General features: G+C 43.4%; 2 protein-coding genes across 2 annotated transcripts; both read right to left on the reverse strand.

The window, feature by feature from the left end:
- Positions 1-5: 5 nt before the first annotated feature.
- Positions 6-9488, reverse strand: LOC139928820 (uncharacterized). Its single transcript, XM_078290827.1, has 7 exons — positions 9340-9488; positions 2544-7058; positions 1059-2150; positions 699-894; positions 521-600; positions 346-440; positions 6-228 (listed from the first exon to the last, which is right to left on the reverse strand). The coding sequence occupies exons 1-7, from the start codon at positions 9391-9393 to the stop codon at positions 168-170; spliced, it is 6093 nt and encodes a 2030-aa protein (XP_078146953.1). The 5' UTR covers positions 9394-9488; the 3' UTR covers positions 6-167.
- Positions 9489-10546: 1058 nt separating this feature from the next.
- On the reverse strand, positions 10547-18564 carry LOC139928828 (uncharacterized). The gene is made up of 11 exons (XM_071921512.2): positions 18513-18564; positions 16378-16704; positions 15958-16251; positions 15347-15652; positions 14974-15084; positions 14567-14728; positions 13999-14229; positions 13506-13805; positions 12740-13087; positions 11917-12192; positions 10547-10802 (listed from the first exon to the last, which is right to left on the reverse strand). Exons 1-11 carry the CDS (start codon positions 18562-18564, stop codon positions 10774-10776), a joined length of 2436 nt encoding a protein of 811 aa, XP_071777613.1. The 3' UTR covers positions 10547-10773.
- Between the last annotated feature and the right edge of the window lie 1295 nt (positions 18565-19859).

Consider the following 19859-nt stretch of genomic DNA (forward strand, 5'->3'; position numbering starts at 1 on the left):
CACTCCCATACAGTTAAAATTTATTACAAAAAATAAAATGGTAGGCAAGAAATTCAAATTATGAACATATGGGCACTGTATTCAGCTGTTTGATAAATACATATAAAAAAGAAAACCTGTTACATAGTATAGTCAGAAATTTACATAAGGCATTACAATTCGTCTCCTCACTCCTTTGTGGTTTTCTTCAGTTTGTTCTTCAGCTCAGACATAAGTGGATTTCCAAATCTGGTGAAACATGAGAAAACATATTAGAACCATAAAACGCACTCAACACAAGATACTTAATCTGTGCTGAATAGAACAATGATAATTTATGTGTCAAATATATATATATTTTTTTACCCTGGATGTCTTGGTGGCATCCATTTAGGTTTGCGTTCTGCCTCCTCTTGTTTGGGAGCTTCATCATCCTTCTCTTCTGGCTCTGTTGCAGATTTCTGTTGAATATGTGACAGTTACATACTGTATACACTTCAACACAAGTCACGACATGGCACTCAAAAATTATTAGTAGTACCTGTGAGGAGCTTTCTGTGTCATGTTCATCCTTCACCACCCTCTGTGTCTTTTTTAAAACAGGAAAACCAGCACCAAATCCTGAAAACAAACATGTATGACATTTTTAACCGATTATAAATAATAATTTGAGTTACAGTGTAACAAAGTAAGTCTTTTCTTTCTGTTATGTGACCTACCTGGCAGTTTTATTCCGATGCCCAAGCCTCCCAGTGGCACACCTGCGAGGGCTTTGACTGGCAGACGCCCAGAGGGGGTAGGATCCACAGAGGGCCTCTGAAGGAGGGTGCGGGGATCTTTTGGCGGCCTCACACGACGGTTTTTAACAGCGATTCTTGACTTTTGAGCGCTGAAGTCCAATATAGAGTCATCTACCTGCCATAACAATAGGAAAAAAACCAAGCAAACATCACATTCACGGCATTACAACGCCATCTCTGTAGGTCATGAGTGCAATTGTGTGATGTAAATATGACTGAATGAAGCATATCATTTTATTTATGGTTTAGTAGTTAAATATGCTAATTGAGAAATCATACCTGATCTCCGGATTTTGCTCTTGGTGGCAAACTGACCCGTGGCTCTTCCTCCTCCTCCTCCTCCTCCTCCTCCTCTTCCTCCTCTTCCTCCTCTGCGTTAAACCCAGGTAAGGATTCAGCGATCGCCTCTGACCTCCCAGGCTGTGATTTGTCCAGTGAGGGATAATTATACAGCTGATCCTGGGGTTCAAAACTGGTCTCCCCTTGTGAAGCAGATTCTGTCAACACAGTTCCTTCCCCTAACCAAGCCTCTGACTCACTTCTCTCCCCGAGAAGCACAGACTCTGCTTCCTCTGTTTCATTATGTTGTCCTGAATGTTTGATTTCATTTGGAGAGTTTGACACAATCTTCTCAAGAGGCTCTTCTTTCATTTCTACTTGCTCGACTTCGAAAAGCAGTGATTTAACATCTACTTCTTCAGCTTCTGTCCAGTCATTTTTCTTTGCTAGTTCGGACTCAGGATCTATCTCAGGATCAATCTCCCTCTGTAATCCAGTTTCACTCTCCACTGATTCCACTTTTTCTTGTGACTTATCTGATAACTCATTATGTCTGGCCTCTGGTCCTGTTGAATCAGGAGGATTCCCTAGAAATCCTGTCTGTCCGGGTATTGCACATATGGATTGTCCCTCTTCAATAAATGATTGCCCTGCCTCAGCTGTTTCCTTCATCAGTCCATCCTGAGCTTCAGGTTGTTTTGCAGACAATTCAGAGACCTCTGCTGACTCTGGCATACTATCCGACGTCCCATGGATGCCTTGAAATGATCCAGTACCAGTTAAATTCAGTAGTTGAGCCCCGTTCTTTGCTGTGCTCCATTCACCTAGGGATTGGTCCAGCAATCCTGACTCTGCTGCTGATGAAGATATTTCAGAGTCAATCACTAATCCAGATTCCCCAGCATTTAATGCCAATAATTGCTCTTTCTCCTCCTCTGTCTTCACTGGCAGAGCTTCGTCTGGTCCTTCATCTGATTGGTGTATTTCTATGTCAGTTTGTGGTCCAACCTCTGGCTCCTCCAGTGGTTCACTTTCTTCTGTTTCAATGACAATTTTAGGCTCCTTGTCGTCAGTGTCCTCTGGCAATACCGTCTCTATCCACATGTCAAGTATCTCTTCGTCGGTCTCATTTGCATGTCCAATAACTGCGCTACCTGCTGCTTCAGCGTAACTCTCCTCTAATTCTGTCACATTTTCTCTCATTTCATGCGTTGCCATTTCTGTTTCCGTTGATAACATAATTGTATCTTTTGGTTTGGGCTCAATTTCCATTGAATCATCAGACAATTCGGTGTCAATCGTTGTCTCTTCTTTGCTAGTCTCAAGTAGTTCATTTGATAGTTGATGTTTTGTCTCCACTGACTCAATTGCAGGCTCAGTGTTTGTATCTCTGGACAATTCAGATCCTGCAATCAAAGCATTTTCTTTTTCATCTGTTTCCTTGGTTAATCCAGCTGCCATCTCCACTATCTGCAGATTTAATACTTCAGTGTCATTTTTGTTTTCTGATTCACTTTCTGCTGCCTTCTCCTCACCAACTCTGAAGTCCATTTCCTCAATATCTAACATTGCATCTTGCAATTCTATTGCTAGGTCTTGTAGTTCTACATTATTATCCTCAAGTAATTGAGGCTCGGTCTCAACTGACTGTTTCATCAAGCTAGATTCAGTAAAGTCTTCTGGTAGACTAGAGGTGCTGCTGCTGTTCTGCTCTGACATTATGGCGTCTGTTGATTCATCAGAGAGCTTTGTCGCTGTCATCTTCTGTAATTCAGTCTCAAAGAAGTTCAAAGTTTCGTCTGAGAGTCCATCCTCCACGCTGGCGGTCTCTCCAGCATCAGCTTCTCTGGAATCACATAATAATTCTCCATCTAATTCAAACCCAACCAGTAGCTCTTCAGTCCTATCATACAGGTCTTGTTCTGTCCCGCCAGTTTCATCTGCTGAGCCAACATTTGTCTCAAATGTCTTTTCTGACTGTTGGCTGCCCGTCTTCATTGATGCGTCCAATCGTTCCACCTCTACCAATAAGTGTCCTGATGCTTGAGTCGTTGTGTCATTCACTGGTTCAGCCAATGGTTTCTCTGTTTCCCATGGCAGTTCATTGTCTGTGAGGCACAGTATCCCAGTGTCCCCCTCCACAACCATATCAAAGCTACTCTCAGTATGTTCTGTCCTTTTTGAGTCTTGTTCCTCTTCCATATGCTCACTCATCAGTAAATGGCCAGCTTCAGTGCTACTGCCAATGTTTTGGAAGCTCTCAGGCTCTTTGCTCTCCACCCCTTCTGGTAATTGGGTGGTCTGAATTTCCTCGTAATCACCCACTTCCAGGAAGCTTTGTGTTGTATTTTCATCTAGCTCATGGCCATTGTTGTATTCAGGAACTCCGTCTCGAGTTTCCTCCCATGCTACACAGTTTAGGTCCTGAGGCACAGCAACAGGCCCTTCGCATGTCCCTAGGGAAATATTTTTGAGCTCTCCACTTATTTCCCCTCCATTGTTGCTGTCAGGTTTTGCTGTTACTGTTACTGTACTGACTGTACACGCTCTGTCCATATAACTTTCTGTTTTTTCATTTTCACTTTCTTCGTCTATGTTGTCTTTCTCTGTGCCAACAAATCCCTCATCTACTGGAATGTCTACCGTTACCTCTTCTGCTTTTTTGTCACTCATTGTCCCGTGATGGATATGTTCCGATATTCCTGAAATCCCTGCACATTTCATTTCAACAGCATCTTCATCACTTGGTTTGGTTTCCATTTCCAAGTCGTCAGCCTCATCATCTTGGTTTCCATCTTCAAATTCATCTCTGTGCACTTCTATTGTAGCATTCTGTGTCAAGCCTTCACTGCATGTAATATGTTCAGTTACAATGTGTTCTTCTTCTTTGCTGTCTTCTGTAACCGCTTCAATGTCATCTTCCTGTTCTGTCCCTTTATCTAATATCTTGTTGTTTGCAATTGCTTCCCCCTGGTTGACATTTTCTTCTTCAGTTGTAACGCCCTGCTCCCTCTCAACCACTATGCTCCCATCCTCCTCCTCTTTCTGATCTTCAACTTTATTGTTTGCAGTTCTTTCCATACTCTCAACCATCATCTCCTCTTGTCTGACAACAGTTATCTCATCATCTGCCACAACGCTGCTTTTGTTGTAGGCCATGTGTAAGTCAACATGTAGCGCTGCGTCTGAAGAAGAAACGCCTGGGTCTTCCTTTACATCTCTGTCCTCATCTGACACCTCTTCACAGATTGCTACTAGTTCCTGGTCTTGTCTTGCTCTTGCAGGATCCACTAATCCCTCATTAGACTTGAGGCTGTTTTCATATGTCACCCCTGCATCTGCCTCGTTCTTCTGCTTCCCTGCGTCTTCTACGTACATGTTATCCTCCACCTCTGCACTCATTTCTGTGAACATGCACAATTTGCCTCCAATTTCATCTGCCCCCAAACTACCAACAATATATGGATCTTTGAAATCTCCTGGTTGATCCTCAAGGAACATTTCCTTGTCCTCTTCCTGATCCTTGACCTGGAAATTCCTCATGGTTTCATCTACTATCTGTTGATCATCAGGTATCAATGCTGTGTCAATCTCCTCCTCAGGACCAGTTTTTCTGCCCGTTTCCCCCATGTCTTCACTCACTGCATCATCTGTAAGATTTGGTGACCTGATGTTCTCATGTTCTTCATACTCCTCAAGCTCCTGAGTCCTGGTCCCATCCCTCATGCAAAGGTACAGTTCCCCATCACTGTTTTTTTCTGCTTCCTCTTCCTTTGCTCCCGCATCTTTGGCGATGAGCAGTCCTGTGTCTTCATCTCCTGTTTGGGCAACCTGTTCCTCTCTCATACCCTCAACTTCTCTGCTGTTGAACGATGTTATGTATTGCATGTTTTCTTTGCCAGATCCTAAGCTGATGTCGATGTTGCAAAGTTCCCAGGCAACAACTGGTGGAGATGAGTCAACCACAGAGGCTGTTGCAAGAATTGCCAGTTCCTCATCTCCTTTCCCTCCACTGATGTCACTCTCTGCACTATTAACATTACCAGACTCACTGTCAGACAATTCAGCGTCTATCATTGTCTCTTCATTTGTAGTCTCAAGTAGTTCATTTGATAGTTGATGTTTTGTCTCCATTGACTCAATTGGTGGCTCAGTGTTTGTATCTGTAGACGATTCAGATCCTGCAATCAAAGCATTTTCTTTGCCATCCGTTTCTTTGGTTAATCCAGCTGCCATCTCCACTATCTGCAGATTCAATACTTCAGTGTCATTTTTGTTTTCTGATTCACTTTCTGCTGCCTCCTCCTCCTCAACTCTGAAGTCAATTTCTTCAATATCTAACATTGCATCTTGCATTTCTATTGCTATGTCTGGTTGTTCTACATTGTCATCCACAGGTAATTGAGGCTCGGTCACAAGTGATTTCATCAAGCTAAATTCAGGAATGTCTTCTGGTCGACTAGAGGTGCTGCTGCTGTTCTGCTCTGACTTGATGGCGTCTATTGATTCATCAGAGAACTTTGTCTCTGTCATCTTCTGTAATTCAGTCTCAGAGAATTTCAAAGTTTCATCTGAGTATCCAATCACATCCTCTGCTGTTACAGCTGTTGTCTCCTCATGTTGTTTATCCGTCTCAATCACGAGTCCATCCTCCACACCGGCGGTCTCTCCAGCATCAGCTTCTCTGGAATCACATAATAATTCTCCATCTAATTCAAATTCAACCGATGGCTCTTCAGTCCTATCATACAGGTCTTGTTCTGTCCCGCCAGTTTCATCTGCTGAGCCAACATTTGTCTCAAATGTCTTTTCTGACTGTTGGCTGCCCGTCTTCATTGATGCGTCCAATCGTCCCACTTCTACCACCAATAAGTGTCCTGATGCTTGAGTCACTGTGTCATTCACTGGTTCACCCAATGGTTTCTCTGTTGCCTGTAGCAGTTCACTGTTTGTGAGGCACAGTATCCCAGTGTGCCCCTCCACAACCATATCAAAGCTACTCTCAGTATGTCCTGTGCTGTTCAGTTTTGAGTCTTGTTCCTCTTCCATATCCTCACTCACCATTAAATGGCCAGCTTCAGTGCTACTGCTAATATTGGTTGTGATATTGAGATGGGCCAGCTGTAATACGTCATCACTACTCTCAGTTTCTTCTCTCATAGATGCTTCATATGTTGCCCCTGCATCTGCCTCATTCTTCTGCAACTCTTCTACGTACATGTTATCCTCCTCCTCTGGACTCATTTCTGTGAACATGCACAATTTGCCTCCAATTTCTTCTGCTCCCAAACTACCAACAATAAAAGGATCTTTGACATCTCCTGGTTCATCCCCAAGGATAATTTCCTTGTCCTCTTCCTGATCCCTGACCTGGAAATTTCTCATGGTTTCATCAACTATCTGTTGATCATCAGGTATCAATGCTGCATCAATCTCCTCCTCAGGACCAGTTTCCCCCATGTCTTCACTCACTGCATCATCTGTAAGATTTGGTGACCTGATGTTCTCATGCTGTTCATACTCCTCAAGCTCCTGGGTCCTGGTCCTAACTCTCTCAAAAAGGTAAAAATTCTCATCACTGTTTTTTTCTTCTTCCTCTTCCTTTGCTCCCACATCTTTGGTGATGAGCAGTCCTGTGTCTTCATTTCCCGTTTGGGCAACCTGTTCCTCTCTCATACCCTCACCTTCTTCAGATGCAGGGCCATCACTCCCTCTGTTGAACGGTGTTATGTATTGCATGTTTTCTTTGTCAGGCCCTAAGCTGATGTCGATATTGCAAAGTTCCCAGGCAACAATTGGTCGCGATGAGTCAACCACAGAAGCTGTTGTAAGAGTTGCCTGTTCCTCATCTCCTCCCCCTCCCCTGATGTCACTCTCTGCACTATTTACGTTACCAGGCTCACTGTCAGCTGTGGACTCCTGGACCGAGTTTGTGTCATTGTTGCCTGTGTTAGCAGCCTCTGGCCTGAAGAACCTGGTCACAGCTTCTGATATATAGTTCTGAGAGAGAGAGAGAGAGAGAGAGAAAGAGAGAGAGAGAAGATTAGAATGTTATCTGGCCCTAAAAAGAGATTATGAATTGGCACAATATCTCTCTACTGTCAGAGATAGAAAGCAGAGACAGATCCTAACCAAGTACAGGCTCAGTGACCACAAATTGGCAATCGAAAAAGGACGACACAAAAAATCATGGCAATCCAAAAGAAAACAGAATATGTGGTCACTGTTCGACAGATGAGGCTGAGACAGAGATGCACTTCCTCCTACAATGTAAAACATTAACACTTTACAGAGTTGAACTTTAACAAGTTCAACTCTGTAATTTCAAAGAGCTTAATGACCTCTCAAAATTAAAAATACTCCTAGGAGAAGGAGACAGGGCATATCTTGCTGCCCAATATGTATCAACATGCCACATCCTGAGGAACAGTGAGTGACCTAGACACACACAGCACGCGCATGCATTCGCTCGCACACACACACACACACACACACACACAGTATGTGTGTGTGTGTGTCTCTCCATCTATCTATCTATCTATCTATCTATCTATCTCTCTCTCTCTCTCTCTCTCTCTCTCACTCTCTCTCTCTCCCTCTCTCCCTCATGTTACCACAGAAACACCTGGCCAATGGAAGTTTCCAAAGTGAAGTTGCCATGATACGGTGTACAGAAGCCGTTTCTTGCCAGCACTAACACTTACAGCTGTGAGTGTGAGTGTGTGTGTGTGTGTGTGTGTGTGTGTGTGTGTGTGTGTGTGTGTGTGTGTGTTTGGATGTCGGCGGCAGTCTTTTGTTATGCATGGCAGGGTGAGCTGGTGGTTGAGGAGATGTGACACACACACACACACAGTATGATGTGATCTTTTGAAATGTAATTGGGGAGACGGTCACTGAATGAATTATTCTCTTCCTATACGATCCATAACATTACTGTTAACTGGGGATTCATTTCAATATGGCTACTGTACCCCTTCATCCTTCCCTAAACATAAACCCCTCATCAGCACTCACACACAAATACATGCATAGGATACTATACATATATAATTAATATGTATCAATCTTAATGTTGTGTTAATATTATTTTGTTTCATTGATTCTTGATGCTTTAGCAATATTGTTGTTGTGACATTCATGCCAATAAAGCAAATTTGAATTGAATTGAATTGAATTGAGGGAGAGAGAGAGAGAGAGAGAGAGAGAGAGAGAGAGAGAGAGAGAGAGAGAGAGAGAGAGAGAGAGAGAGAGAGAGAGAGAGAGAGAGAGACCAAATTAGATCCAAACTCTTTACAACATGCTGCCTTTCAGTGTAATGGCTCCTGCCCAGAGAGTGACCCCTTACATCAACTGAGCCTGAAAAATACTGTGGATATAAACTACTCCCAAAATAAAAGTGTTTAAACAAATTGAAATGAATATCAAAATTGACAACATCAGCTATTGGCAAAATGAAAATAAAAGAATAAACAAATTGAAATGTTATGATGATCTGCATAGAAAATATGAAATTGCAGATTATCTTATGAAAATAAAGGACAGTAAACTGAGAAAAAACTCTAGCAAAGTACAGGGTCAGTGACCATATCCTGGCCATTGAAAACGGACGACACAGAAAGACGTGGCTGGCCACGGAAGACAGAATCTGCTTCCAGTGCCATGAAGGAGAAATAGAGACAGAGAGTCACTTCCTGATGTCCTGTATAAAATATAAGGAAGTCAGAGATGTGCACCTATCTGCCATTATGCCTAACACCCCAACATTTGATTTACTAAGAAAAGCTCAAAGTGTTATTGGGTGTTATTGGGAAAAAACTTTCAATGTTGTTGCAAGGTTTGCAACAACATTGAAAGTTGTTGCAAACCTTCCAATGTCTTATACATTGACTTCAATTGTATTGAATATATTGATTTTATATCCTGTATCTTATTGTACTATAATGATTACTTTTATATTCACATGCTATTGCTGATATGTGCAGAATCTGTATAATTATTTATTTGTTTATCTGTATCCTTTGCAAATGCTGTGACAACATAGATTCTTTCTGTCACGCCAATAAAGCAGATATGAATTTGAATTGAATAGAGAGGGAACAAGAGAGAGAGAGAGAGAGAGAGAGAGAGAGAGAGAGAGAGAGAGAGAGAGAGAGAGAGAGAGAGAGAGAGAGACATTCACACACACTCACAGAGGGAGGGAGAGAGAGAGAGAGAAATTACTTTTCAAATGACACCTGCAGCAGTTATCTGTTATCTCATTAGATGTTTTCTTTCAGCTCACCCAAACTGTCCAGAAACTTCTCTCGGCCCTGGAAAACGGACCTGGAGGATCCATCTCCTTGTGTCACTTCGTGTCCGTTGACTGTCTGACACTCTGACAAAACGGATTGCTTGTCAACTTAATTTTCCCAGTGAGCACGAATCAGAAATACGGCAGCAAAACATTTGGCATCTGACATGAAAACGCGACAACGCTTGGAGGTTTCAGCTGATAAGCACTCTGAAGTTCCTTATAAAGAGATGTCCGGTGCATCAATATGAGGAAGAGGATGATTAACGCGCAGCTCGGTCGCCCCTGCACGTAATGTGTTGCAAATGTGCGGATATGCAGGCCACAATACAAATATCATCGGTTTCAGATTTCAGTGTTGATAATTCATTGACACGAGATTAGTTATGTGCAGCGGGGATTCATGACAATTAACCAACAGTGGCAACTCTCATCTGGGAAGAATTTGCGTCAGGACGTCCCATCTGAGAATATTTCTGTTTTAAAAAAATATTTATTTTGTATAGCCTAAATCATTATAGGCCTACCTACCTACCTACCTACCTACCTACCTATCTATGCTATGGGAGGCATAGATAGGCCTATGATGCTAATGTTCTATTGTAAATATTAGCGGTCAGTATGGGAATTCTTATTCGGCCAAATTCATTGCTCTACTCTAAATTATAAGTCTGTGAAATAGTCTTCATTTTGCAGGGCAGCCCCCCCCCGACCTAACTTCCACAAACAGCACAGCCATGGAGGAAATATAATTTGAGAGGAAGTTGTAAAGTAAATAATAGCTTAATTGCTCAGTTAACACAGAGCAGACAGCTTCACAATGTAGAAAGCTCCACAGAATAGAAAGGTTCACAGAATAGAAAGGTTCACAGAATAGAAAGCCTTGCAACAGCTTAAGACTGCAGTGTGTGAGGTTATAACACTGTGGTCAGTGTACAAAAAAAGACGGAACTATTCTTTGAAATGAGAACTCATGTCAGAAGCAGTGGCTTACCAACAACAGATCTGAACTGAACTGAACAGAGCTACACCAGTATGTAGGCCAGAGGCTAACTTGCACATTTGCTTGATGAGTCATTTTCATATGGACAAAAACTCAAGACAAGGGAAAATCTTTCTAAAAAGGGAATCAAAATTTTATTGTCAAAATGCTGATTTTGAAAAAACCCCACAGGATTGGATTAATATCGTAAATATACTTTGTACAAAAATATGAATACATTTATAAAAATCAAAGAGCTGGAAGAGAAAGCATGGATGACAGATTAAGAACATAAAGTAATAAATAAAGACCAAAAATGATGAAAGTAAAACCACACATTTTGACCACATAAAAGACAGTTTGATATCCTAAAAACATGACCAGTACTTTACATCTACTGTAGAACTATGACAGAAACAGGCACTGTGCAGACAGCTGGTGGTTCAGGCAGATGACACTTCCTCGTTGGGTTCTGAAAGAGACCATGAAAACATTCACAAACTTCCTGTTGTGGCCAGTTGTGTGGCAGACTGGTGGTTTAGTTCTACCAACATATCTCAGAGGCAGAGCTGCTCTGGAGGCAGAAATAGTCGTATTGGCTGAATTAAACCTCAATGGGCGGAGCCAAAGAACCACAGTCTTTTAGTTAACTGGCAAACTTGAACGCCAAGAGCTTAGAGAGAGGCAGTACCATCACACTCAACCAGGTCCATTGTTATGTTAACTTTGTTTGGTGTTTGTAACCAAGTACGATCATTTGAGACTTGTAGCTGTGTTTTGCACTCAGTTTACACACTGAAGAACGCCTTGAGCCAAAAAGTCTGTGTTTTTCCTTCCCTGCCCCATCTTTAATAAAAGATGTCAGAAGTAATTTAGCCTACAGACTGTTATGAGTGCGAACCACTGCTACAATTCACAAAACTTGAATGGCAAACAAGGAATTCTGATCAAAATATAAACAAAAAATATAAATGGCAACAACTTTTTTCATTCTGTCATGATCATGGCATTCATGAGCTTGGAAGGTCAGCAGGCTATAGCTAACTAGCTTACCAAGACAGCTACAGGCCAAAGTACTGTCTCTGTATTCATAATATTCCCATGATGTCACATGCATTTCTATCAATATGGTGCTTTACTATACACACAGCTCATTGGCTGTGGCTGTCATTTGATTACCTAATTTATTACAATCACCTGTTACTTTCCCACCAAGATGGCTGTGTGGTGTACTTGGATGGTCAGCTAGGCTAAATAGCTAATATAGATAACTTGGCATTGCTAGATTGCATTTTTTCAGTTAGTAACAAGAGTGCTAGGCTTCATTATTTATTATTATTATTTTCCTCCTCGCCTTTTTCAGTTGGCTTGAGTCTACTTACTTATACTGTAGATCTTTGGCTCCGCCCACTGAGTTTTAACTCAACTCAATTAAAACTCCAATCTGCAGATGATGTGAATGTGTATGCTCCAGTTTAGGAAGGGTTACATTATATAGCAAAAATGATGTTTCAGTGACAGATATATTGTTATATTTACTAGCAGAGTGAATTGTTATAGTTGCTCATGGCACAGCGGTGTTGTACCTGTCCATGTTCGGTAAACAGGCAGCTGGAGTGCCGGGTGTGTGATCTCCACACACACTCTCAGTCTCGCTCCCTCATCTCCTCTGGGGCCCCTCCTCAGGTTGACTCTGTTTATGTGCAGTGCGCCTGACTCTTCCTCCCTCTCTTTGTCACTCTCATCTTCCTCCTCTGTCTTCATTTCCTCTCCCCTCTCAATGTTGTTATTCTCCCCATCCACCTTTTCATCGATGTATTCAATTCCTTCAGCGTCAGGGTCTGTGACAGCAGCTTTTGTTTCTGCAGAGAAACGCAGACACAGAAAGTTACAAAAGAGTCACAGAATTACAAAATCAGTTTATCGTTTAAGCCAGAATAAAGATATGAACATATTGGTGGTAAGTTAAAGACAAATACTTATTGCATGTCCATTCCTCTGTCTCTCCAGCTGTTTGTCCGTCCGACTCGGCCGGCTTGTGGACCTCTCCAGGGCGCACACGCTCCTCAGCTCCCTCTGTCCATCATCTCCTATCTCCTCCGTCTCGTTGGACACCAGCGGCGACAGGGTGTGTCCACCCGCTGCCCAGAGTAATTTGACCCTGGGGTGCCCTCCCTTCAGCAGGAGAGAGAACACACCGACGCCTTCGCTGCTCCAACAGACCGAGAGAGATGGAGGAATGGAGGGAGCAGCTAAGGGAGAGGAAAAGAGAGAAAGTGTGTGTGAATGAGAGTTGAAACATGGGAGGATTTGTCTGATTTTTATCCATAGACCAAGGGAGGAACATGGAATATTCAACAGAGGATTTTATCACAATATAGAAAGTTATTGACTTGTAATGATTCATACCAATGTCGATATTTCTCCAGTGTCTCTCAATAGGCTCGAGTAGTGAACAGTGCTCCACTCTACACACAATCCCTCCCCCCCTCTCTTTTTTCTCCTGATTTGTTCCCCTTCTTCTCAGAGTGGCTGTAGCCCGGTAGAGTCTGGGATGCGTCTGTATGGGACCCCACACCTCTCCTCCCTCCATCACTTCCTCCTCTCGGTCGTCTTGCTCTCCCTCTCTCAGCTTCAGCCAGGTGACTGACAGGTTGGGAGGGTAGAAGCCTGTGATGTCACATCCCAGGGTCAAAGGTTGATCGGGGGAAGAGGTGGAGCTGACGATCTCCGACACGCACGGCCTCTTGATGAAACCTATTGGGAATCGGGTGGAGAATTAATCTTTCTTTCTCCCGTCTTGCTTAAACATGCAAGATACAAGGCATCGACATAATAATAACAATAATAACTTAATTTTTATAGCACCATTCATACACAGAATGCAACTCAACATGCTTTACATACAGTAAAATAAATGGATTAAAACAATTACAAGCAAAAAAAGAAAAAAAGAAAGATAAAAATAGGTAAGTAAGGACAATAATAAATACCTATATACCTAGATACCTATGATTTACCGCGTTCCAGTGTAGGAATGACCCTCTATGCCTATACAACTTATAAATATTACACTCTTCTCTACTCTATCAATACTCTACATACTCTAATACAGATTTTTCCCTTTGTTACTCTCGTTGTCTACTCTCTACTCCAGATTCAGCCTCCCTCTCACCTCTGGTCTCGCGGGTGACCGGCTGTTTGAGGGCGATGTGGTGGACGCTGACCCACACCTTGGTGCCTCCCTTCTCCAGCTCGCTGCGGGGCAGCTTACACTGGCTGGAGGCTGAGAAGAAGCCCTCAGCGTCAGGTCGAGGGGAGGACAGGGCCTGGGAGGCCACGGGGCTCAGCTCGCCGCCCTGGCAGAACCAGCGGAAGGTGATGATGTCTGGGTGGAAGTGGGAGGCCTGGACGGTCAGGGAGATGATATCTGGAGGAGAGAAATTGGAGGGATATAGAATTAAGAGGGGAAGCACTTTTTATAGAACCATGACAGGAGGATCTACTGTTTGCTGTACCTGAGTCATCCGCTGTCTCCGCTAGCTGAATTTCAGACACTTCTGGGGCAGCTGAAAGAAAACGTTGACAGAAAATTCAGTTATAGTATTTGTGATAATCATTATCACAGCTACAGCAGGCCAAGCGGACAAGAGACAATCTTTCCTCACCTAGAATTGTAAACTTCTCCGACACCCTCTCCACCACCACCTTGTCCTTCCCTATGTAGGACACCTGACACTTAAACACGGCGCCCTTGTGGAGTGAGATGCGGGGGATGAAGGTGAGCGAGGAGAGCAGCTGCTGGGTGCCGGTTCCTGAGGAGTGCAGCGGCCCCTGGGTGTGCAGCTTGTAGTAACCCATCTCGTCTCTGGAGGGCAGGAGAGGACCCTTCTCCGACACTGGGGAGGTGAGAGTGAGACCGTAGGGCAGATGGATGGTGGTTAGGGGGTTATAGAGGCAGTTAAAGTTAGTTTTGGAGGGTCCTATGTGCGTTAGGTTGTTATTTGTTAGCAGCATTAAAGTGTAAAAGAGAAAACACAGTAAGTCTCAGGAGCAGAAATACAAAGCAGACAGTTAAGTCACACTGCTATTTCATGTGTTATCATTCATTTGCCACTGCTCTGTATTTAAAGTATTCTAATGAAATGAATCCAAATACATTTCCCAATCCCTGTCTTCCTGAATCGATTATTCATTAGTACCTCTGATTATCTGGATATTTTGTGGCCCTCCTACCTGTGAATGAGGTGTCGGAGATAGGGGTGTCATTGAGGAACCATGCAGTCTGGACCCGGTCCACCCTCCTGCCCTCGATGCTCACTGTCACCCTGCCCTTGTGACCCACAATCACCCGCGGAGGGAGGATGACCCCTGATACATTCAGAGACTTCTGTTTTTCTGAGGCAGGGCGAGGGGGAGAGAGATAGAGGGAATAACAAGAGTCAGTGAGAAAAAAGAGGTGGGGCGGCAGGCATTGTGCAATATTTACAGGGGTTGCTCAAGCTACGCAAGCTATGCATGCGGTTCAGTATTCAGGTTCAGCACATTTTCCTCACAGCCTTTTGGACCTAGTGCCGATGAATTCCACTGTTCAATATATTGCGCATACTGTTGGTTTCATGGCATGGCAGGATCTGACTCACCATCCCTTCTCCTCCATGAAAAGCCGAAGCAGAGCAGGAAGACCAGAACCAGAGAGATGCACATCAGAGCGACAGATGCTTTGGCTGATTTAGTCAGCACTGGATCTTTATCTGAGAGGGAACAGAAAGAGAGAAGGGAGCTGGGCGAGATTCCTAGACCTTACCACAACAATCCCACTACTTCCTCTTCTACTACTACTACTACTACTATTTCCTCTGCTACTATTACTTCTACTGCCACTACATTATTACTATTAGCAGTAGCACTAGTAGTATGTTCTTGAGGAAGCATTACAGTATGAACCCCATAAGAGCATAACAACATTTTATCTCATGGGTTATTTCGACCAGTCAAATCAAATGTAAATCTAACCTGGTGGGTCCAGTTCTTCCAGGTAGGCGGAGCCGTGGACTGGGTGTGTCACCCCAGGTTGATCGACCACACACCCCACCCGCCCGGCCTCCTCCCTCTGCTCCGGGCTCAAAGTGTAATAGCGCCTGGTTCTGTAGGTCCCATCGGGGCCCTGCTCCGTCCCCGGGGGCTCGGGGAGGACGGTGCCGTTTTGAAGCCAGGACACAGACACTTCCTCTGGGTAGAAACCCTCAATGTCACAATACAGAGTGAGGGGAGCGCTGCGGGAGGCCGAGGGCACGGCAGACAGTCTGACCGCAGGGAGATCTGAGGAGAGGGAAGAGAGGGTGAAGATAAAAGTATTTAAATCTTGTTGGCTTAATTAGGCAGCACAAATTGTTGTCGGTCATCATCGCAATTCACTTACAGCAATCAATCACTAATATTCAGATTGATGGCCAGATTTACCACAAGAATGTAAGCCAAAGACAGATGCCGAAGAAAAAAAAACCCCAAAAACAAAGGGAAAGATATTATGCAACCTTTTGATCCCTTTAAAATATCCGGCATGTGCCATAAGATGTGACCTGTGTGCAACAAATAGCGACCAAACAGATTGTCCTGTCACTCACAGGTGATGTTGAGTTGGAAGTCCAGGACTTGATGACTGCCAGCATGTGCGACCTTGCAGCCAAAGGTCACATTCTGGTCCTCCTGGGAGGGGTAGAAGGTCAGGTTGCCCACAGCGCTGTAGTAGCCATCTGCAGTCTGTTCACCTTCAACCTGGTGGGGAGGACGAATCACGCGGCCATCTCTGGTCCAGGAGAAAGAGACGGGAGGAGGGTAGAAACCGTCCGCGCGACACTCAATCTGGCTCTCCGTCTCCAACACCACCCACTGCTGAGGGATCAGGAGAGTGGGGGAAGCTAAAACAGGGGGAAAGAAAGAAAAATTTGGGGAAAAAGAGGGGGGAAAAGAGTTCAAGCTCCAAAACTATGTCTCAGTCCTCAACTGACTGCTGAAAAACCAACATCAACTGAACAAAGACATACCCAGGATACTCAGAGTGACATTACTGGAGCGCAGCTTAGTGGCGTTGTAGCTGACGGTGCAGTCATACACCCCCTGCAGGTTGAGACTGGCTTTCAGGACGGTCAGTGAGAAGTTCCCATTGACAAACTGACTGGTGTCCCAGCTGAAGCCGTCCTTTATTTCCCTCGCTGCTTCTCCGAATGAGGCAATGCCAGAGCCATTAGTTACCCAGCTGACCTCAATGAGAGACTCGTCTATTTCACCCCCCTCTGCAGAGGGAGGGAGTGTGACATTGCAGGGGAGGATGGCACTCGTATTCGGGCTGGCCTTCACTTCAGTTGGAGAAGCTGTAAGCAGAGAAAGATAGTGTTAGGAAGGGGAGAAAATGAAAGAGCCTTTGCTGAACAGCAGTCACTGAGCCCCCTTGTCTATACTGGGACAAGGAGAGTCTGTAACATTATATTGAGGAGATTGTATGAACTCTTGGTGAAATGAGCCTTTAATATTAGGCTTATTGGCTGGATTTGAAGAGTCTGGTCCTGAACTGTAGCTGAGGATGTCGATCAAAAATACATTCCTGTCCAACCAAAGGGGCAACTAATTTAAATGAAATTAAAATTAAATTATTTGTTTGTGTGGAGCTTGGTCAACAGACACTTTGCAAGAGTTAAATGTTCCTACATATAGTATTTTAAGAAGTGTCGTGAGCTGTCATCTGTGTCACTCAAGCTGAGGATGTGGTCAGCTCGCCTACAGTGTTCTATATCAGCTGCACTTCTTTTTTTAGCACAGTTATTACCATTAGAACAATAGAATTCGAACAATAAAATACCTTTCGACCTGGGCAAATAGCATTGTGTTTATTTATATTGGCACATGTCATAAACCTGGAAGAATAGTGATAAGGAATTTTGAGTCAGGGGTTTCATGAAAATTTCCATTTCACATTCTCACCTTTCAAGTCTTTGAAGTCAAAAGTTTCAACACACTTTCTTGAATTTTGTGACATACTTCAGGGTAAATACAAAGTCTTTCAGCTAGGTCTGGCCCCGCTATATCAGCTTAATCAATAACTAGTACAATAAATATTTGTTGGCAGGTATAGAGACAAGCAATGGAAAACTTTCTCTCTGAAGTGTTTATGTTGCAGCTTGTTAAGAGTGACAGATGGGCAGATCATAGCAGGATGACAGGGAGGAAAAGAACAAGTGAGGGAGTTTTAACAGACATGATTGATGCTCTATGCGAAGGTGATTAAGTGTCTAACTGTCTAGTGCTGATTATAAAAGTATGAATATTCACAATTAACAGAAAACAGGAGACTGATCCACCAAGGAGGGGACGCTTATTTCACCTTGTGGTCTGGATTTAGACTGATTTAAGAGGAATTTAGGACATTCAGGTCAATCCAGAGCATTTGCTTCTAAATTATTTCAATTTGGAAGAAAAATTATGGGTTGATAATGTTAAGAATATACTTTACGCTGTTTGTAATAGTAATGATCCATTAGAAATGAAGTGCGGAGCCCACATTTTTGGATACTGTGGAACGAAACATTTTAAACTGAATGAAAGCAAGCGGCTGACAATGCTATTGGCCTATATGGATTTTAGATTTCTTATATGGAAACTTCCATTCTGAAAGTATACAAAGTGATTTAATGTCCAAACAGTAACTCTTACACGACTAGTTTCTGAAAATGCAGGCACATGTGAATAGTATTACACTGTTATAGTCCAATATCGTTACTGGTCCTAGTCGTTAACTGGTCCAGTTTGAAGTTGACTTTCTATTAAAATAAAATCAGGGAAATGTCATGAATTCTGGTCAGGTGCATGTTGACCCTGACATGACTGAATATGACCAACATGCACCATCAGGTCCAATTCTTTTACACTTATGTCACCTCCCACCTTATAAAACCAGTACAAGCTCAACACGGTCTCATTATTGATTTGCAATAAGATTATCAGAAAACATCGTTGTTGCAACCCTCCCATTCAGAGTCCACCTGAGAAAGCCGAATGCCTACATTTCCCAATTCCACCTGGTCAGCTCACGTTTACGCAAACCAGAGCATTACCTAAAAAAAACACAAAAAAGCCCAATGCAGGCTTTTTATCATGCCTGTGAGGTTGATGACACAATACTCACCATGCTTTATGAGAGTCAGGAGGTAGACATAGAGGAGGACTTTACACCGCATGGCCAGGCTTGTCTTGAGACGAAGTTCTTATCATCAGCCCCTCTCGCACTCTTATATAGAGCTGTGAGGTGACAGTGGGCGGGCTCGTCTTGCCAGAGGGGAAATAAGAAATATTGTCCCTAGGCCTCACAGGAGAGAAAGGAGGCCCTTGATATGTGTATGTCCAGCTGTAAAAAAAACGAGGACTGATAGAGCGAGGAGAGCAAAAGCGAGGGAGGAAAAGGAGGGAGATGTGCAGGGAAAGCGGTCACTTAAAATTCAGATGGGGCTCTGGCCAAGGTTTTGGGGCTACTTTACATTGGTGCAGTGTTGCCGTGAACAAACAGTGAGGGCGATCCCACTGAGCTTATGTGGGCAAACACTCAAGCGAGAATACCCCTCTTTTCTATCCGGAGGAAAGTTACTGTAGTGTTGCGTTTTGGAGAGAAAGAAGAGAAGAAAAGGGAGAGGGGTTCACAGCTTCTTCTCTGATCCGGCTCTGCGCTATCTCCCCGGACAGATCGCTGCCATGATCGCTCCCTCTGATTGTAGTTAAACTTTAGCCAGAAGAGGGGGGTGAAGCCATAAATGATTTAGTTCAAACTTCAAGTCAAGTGCTTGAAGTTTGAACTAAATCATTTACGCCTTCACCCCCCTCTGAATATTCATTAACTTGATTAGCTATTTAAAAAGGTTTCACTTAGCACTTAATTGGTCTTCACACACACATCAGTCACTGAATGTGGGTTAAATTCTTGTTTGGGCATCTGTCTCACTGACTGTCAGTTATCGTATTGTATTGTTGCCTTTGACAGTTTTCCTTTCTCTTGTTCCCTCTCTGCTATGCTTTGCTTTAGGTTGAAACAAAAGCCAGGCTTGGGGATTAAAAGAGGTGATAAATACACTCCATTTCTCTGTGTTCGTTTGTTTTTGGCGGCTTGTGTTTGAGGGTCCCCCATGGCTCTCTCTGATTCTATGTCTTGTTTTCTCTTCTTTCTTTCCCTGACACTGTTATTCCTTTCATCTGGGTAAGATGGAGTGCACTTCAGGAGGGTCGGAGAAGAGGAGGGACATGAGGGTTTGATGGAGGGAAAGCCAGCTGATGCAAGGACTGAACTAACGTGAACTCAAGTGTCTTGAACAAGTTTTATCTTTCACTGTGTTTGGATCGTGAGCACTTAAAGATTTGTTTTATCCCTGAGTGTCAAAAAAGTGCAATTCAATCAGTTCCTGAACTGCTGACGATAAATAACGTAAAGTCAAAAAAAGACTGGCACCTGTGAACATAATTATTGTGATAGAGTACTAACAAATGA

Source organism: Centroberyx gerrardi, chromosome 20 (genome assembly GCF_048128805.1).
Source record: "Centroberyx gerrardi isolate f3 chromosome 20, fCenGer3.hap1.cur.20231027, whole genome shotgun sequence".
Classification (NCBI taxonomy): Eukaryota; Metazoa; Chordata; class Actinopteri; order Beryciformes; family Berycidae; genus Centroberyx; species Centroberyx gerrardi.